Consider the following 3,344-nt stretch of genomic DNA (forward strand, 5'->3'; position numbering starts at 1 on the left):
TATTAATTTAAAATAAAAGCTTAATAATTACTATTAAACTAAGCTAGCTTGTGTAATGGATTAAGGGTATAATAATTATATAAATCATATCAAATAATTATAAAAAATAATCATCTCTAAAAATCAGACAATTTTATCTTTAAAAATGTTTTACTATGTAGCATCCTTTAATTTGGAGTAAGAGAAACTGGGGGAGTGGCTTTATTGCGTCAGACCAGGTGTGCCTCACACGTCCTGAAAAGTGAAGCTGCGGGCTCTTTGATCGCCCCCTAGTGGCTGGCTGCAGTACAGGTCATAAACCCCACCCTCTCCATGTAAACGCATGGGAGTTGAGTCAAAATAAAAAAATTAATTACGCTTCCAGTACAATTTTCTGAAAGATGGTTTTGGTCATTTAAGGTAGTTGTTATCACGCTGATATATGTTAAATTGTTTGTTTTTGTGATAAGTTTGATTTTAGCTAGTAATTTGATGCTATAAAAACGGGGTGTGTCGTTATGGTTGATTGGGTCTGCGGGAGTTTGGGCGGGAGTTTGATACCGCGGCTCCACCTCACGACTCTACTGCGCAGACTCTGGCTCCAAACGAATCTCTACTGCGCAGACTCTGGATCCAAATGACGTCATTTACTCAAGATGGCAGCGGCCATACTGAGATGCTTTGGCTTCACTTTTCTATAGTGGAAGGAATAGGAGACGCGTCGTCCATCTTTTTTTACAGTCTATGTGTCAGACATGTGTCACTTTGCTTGAAGCTGATTGGTCAAATTTTGGTTTGAGATCTCTAAACCAGAACATAACCTGCCCCGGAGTAGGTTAGCTGTGGAGTGTAAGTTACTACAGTGATGAACACCATTAAAAGCCAAGCCACATTCATGGTACCTAAAACCCAGGATTAGTGCAAACTAAACTGAAATTTACCTGGCTAGCCAGCTAATCCGGCTTCACGGTACAGGCCCCAGGTTTTCTGTGATTTTGGGAAGCCTGACATTTCTATTTTGATGGGTTAAAGAGTTGAAAACAAAACTACTAACTAAATTAGAGCAAACTGGCATTACACCAGAGGGTGTCACTGGAAAGGTTTATTGTAAAAGCGGTGGCAATTGTTTTGCAATTTTGAGCCTTAGATCTTACCTAATAAGAGTGAGACGGTCCTTTTCTGATGGATGGTCATCCAGCCATTGAGAATAGCGAGAGATTGACCACTCCGCTCTCTGTTTATAAGGGAAAGCAAGCAGTATTAGTGGTACACAAGAGCTATACAAATCCGCCCATGCTAAAGCTATTTTAGAGAACCCTCATTTTATAAAATGGCTAAAAATATCTTCATCTTTTCCAGTTTGAGCACTCAAAATGAAATGTGTCATTTAGCAGAAGCTTTTATCTAAAGCAGCTTACAGTAGGTCAATCACAGGGACAGTCGCGATGGGGCAACTTGAGGTGAATTGCCCCGCTCAAGGGCATAATAAACAGGATCTGGCCTCAAAAACCTTTTGCTCACTAACACCCAAACCTAAAACCTCAATCCTTGAGGATCTATAACCAAGAGGTTTTCATCTCTCCGCATTAGTGCGACTGTGTGTGTGTGTACCTGATGTGGTGATTTGAGTTCAGCCGGGGCACGAGTGAACAGGAAATGCAATATGGTGCTGTATGGAATCAAATCTCCCAGCGCTTGACTGCTAGCGATGTGCTCACTCGTTTGAAACAGCAGTGGTCTGAAACAGAGACAGACAAATATATTCATATTCACCGGGAATCACAATCCGGGTGTAATTTAGAGCCTGAAATGAATGCTGAAGATTTGAAAGGTAGGTGCATATGAAAAAAAACGTCAAATAAAATTCACCAAATGTCTGTGACATGTTAAAGTGGAGCTCATATGACGTCCTCCAGCGGGTTCACAGCAGATATCTACTCGCTGCTGACAAGATGCAAATGACATTTCAGTAACAAAAAAAGTCCCAGTTTCAGTCTAATCTTAGATTTATTTTTGTGCTATGCAGTGCTTGAATACAATATAAGATTGTAGAGTGAATCTTATTTTAAATCATTTTAACTGCACCACTATTTTCATAAATGGAAAACAATGCAAGTCTATGCTTTTTTTTAATACGTATTTTCTCCTCGCCAACCAAAAATCATACTCTCAACTAACCAATCATCTCTTCTCAACAAACTGCGGTAAGTACAACTTATGCAGTACTTGAATACTGTATAATGAGATTGTAAAGTGAATCTGATTATATTATGAGTTTTATTAAAAAAAGTGGAAAACAATGCAAATCTATGCATTTTTTATACATGTTATCGTTCACCAGCCAGAAATCACACATCCAATCACTTGCTGTAGGTAAGTAAAAACTGCGGTAAGTACAGATGCAATATGAGATCGCAAAGTGAATCTTATTATATTATGAATCTTATTTTAAATCATTTTAATTGCATCACTATTTTCATGAATGGAAAACAATGCAAGTCTATGCATTTTATACATTTTATCATTCACCAGCCAAAATCATATATCTGATTGCTTGGGTAAGTAAAGGCGTTGTAAGTAATAGTGTAACCAGTTTTGCTCAGCCAGCAATAAAAGCAATACACTAACAAGAATGCAGAAGACAGAAGCCTCTACAATAGTAATAGTAGTACTGATACTTCCATAGCAAACATCCTTTTCATATGCAACCCCAAGTCAAAAAAGGAAAGAATCACAAGATACTTCATGAATCAACTCAAAATTTAAACTGCATGTCTACTGTAGAGGGTAACTATGTCCCTGTACTCTATTAGCTGAGAGGCTATATTTAATCAAACAAGCTTATGAGTATGGAAAAAAACTAGGGCTGTGCGATATGGACAAAAAAAAAACTATCGCGATTTCGTTTTTAATCACGATTTTGACACACACAGACATGCTTTACAGTCATTAATGCATTCAGTGTGAATTTGAAACATATTTCCAAAAGAAAACCAATTAGAGCTTTATCAAAAAGCTGTAACATGTCTCTAGAACAGATATAAGGCAAAATAATCACTAAGTAAAGGTGTAACAAAATGTCTATGTATATGGCAGAAAAAAGAAAAAAAAAATCCCGCGTCCAGGGATTTTTTTTTGCCATGCATTGGTGGCGTTGCCTCAGATGTTGAACTAGATTTGTTGCGCCAAGTTCACACGTACTCCGTCTGCAGTGCGTATACAGCAGCACGGACTCATTTTGCTTTCGCACAGGACGCGTTTGCAGTCCGCTCCTGATCCGCGGCTGTTTACCACACCCAACATTTATCCATTATTTTGATTTCAAATCCAAACGTTGTTTCTGAAAATGCTTTTTCAACATTGTG

At 38.1% G+C, this 3,344-nt stretch overlaps 1 protein-coding gene across 1 annotated transcript in view; it reads right to left on the bottom strand.

Annotated features, from left to right (window-relative positions):
• Positions 1-3,344, bottom strand: part of cog5 (component of oligomeric golgi complex 5) — a 78,230-nt gene that overhangs the window by 4,929 nt on the left and 69,957 nt on the right. The window contains exons 20-21 of the mRNA XM_016512162.1: positions 1,591-1,717; positions 1,134-1,213 (exon numbers count right to left, since the gene is read on the bottom strand). Of these exons, the coding sequence (XP_016367648.1) occupies positions 1,134-1,213; positions 1,591-1,717 (207 nt within the window). The remainder of the gene's footprint in view (positions 1-1,133; positions 1,214-1,590; positions 1,718-3,344) is intronic.

This window comes from Sinocyclocheilus rhinocerous, unplaced genomic scaffold (assembly GCF_001515625.1).
Source record: "Sinocyclocheilus rhinocerous isolate Xijiao unplaced genomic scaffold, SAMN03320098_v1.1 scaffold475, whole genome shotgun sequence".
Lineage (NCBI taxonomy): Eukaryota > Metazoa > Chordata > Actinopteri > Cypriniformes > Cyprinidae > Sinocyclocheilus > Sinocyclocheilus rhinocerous.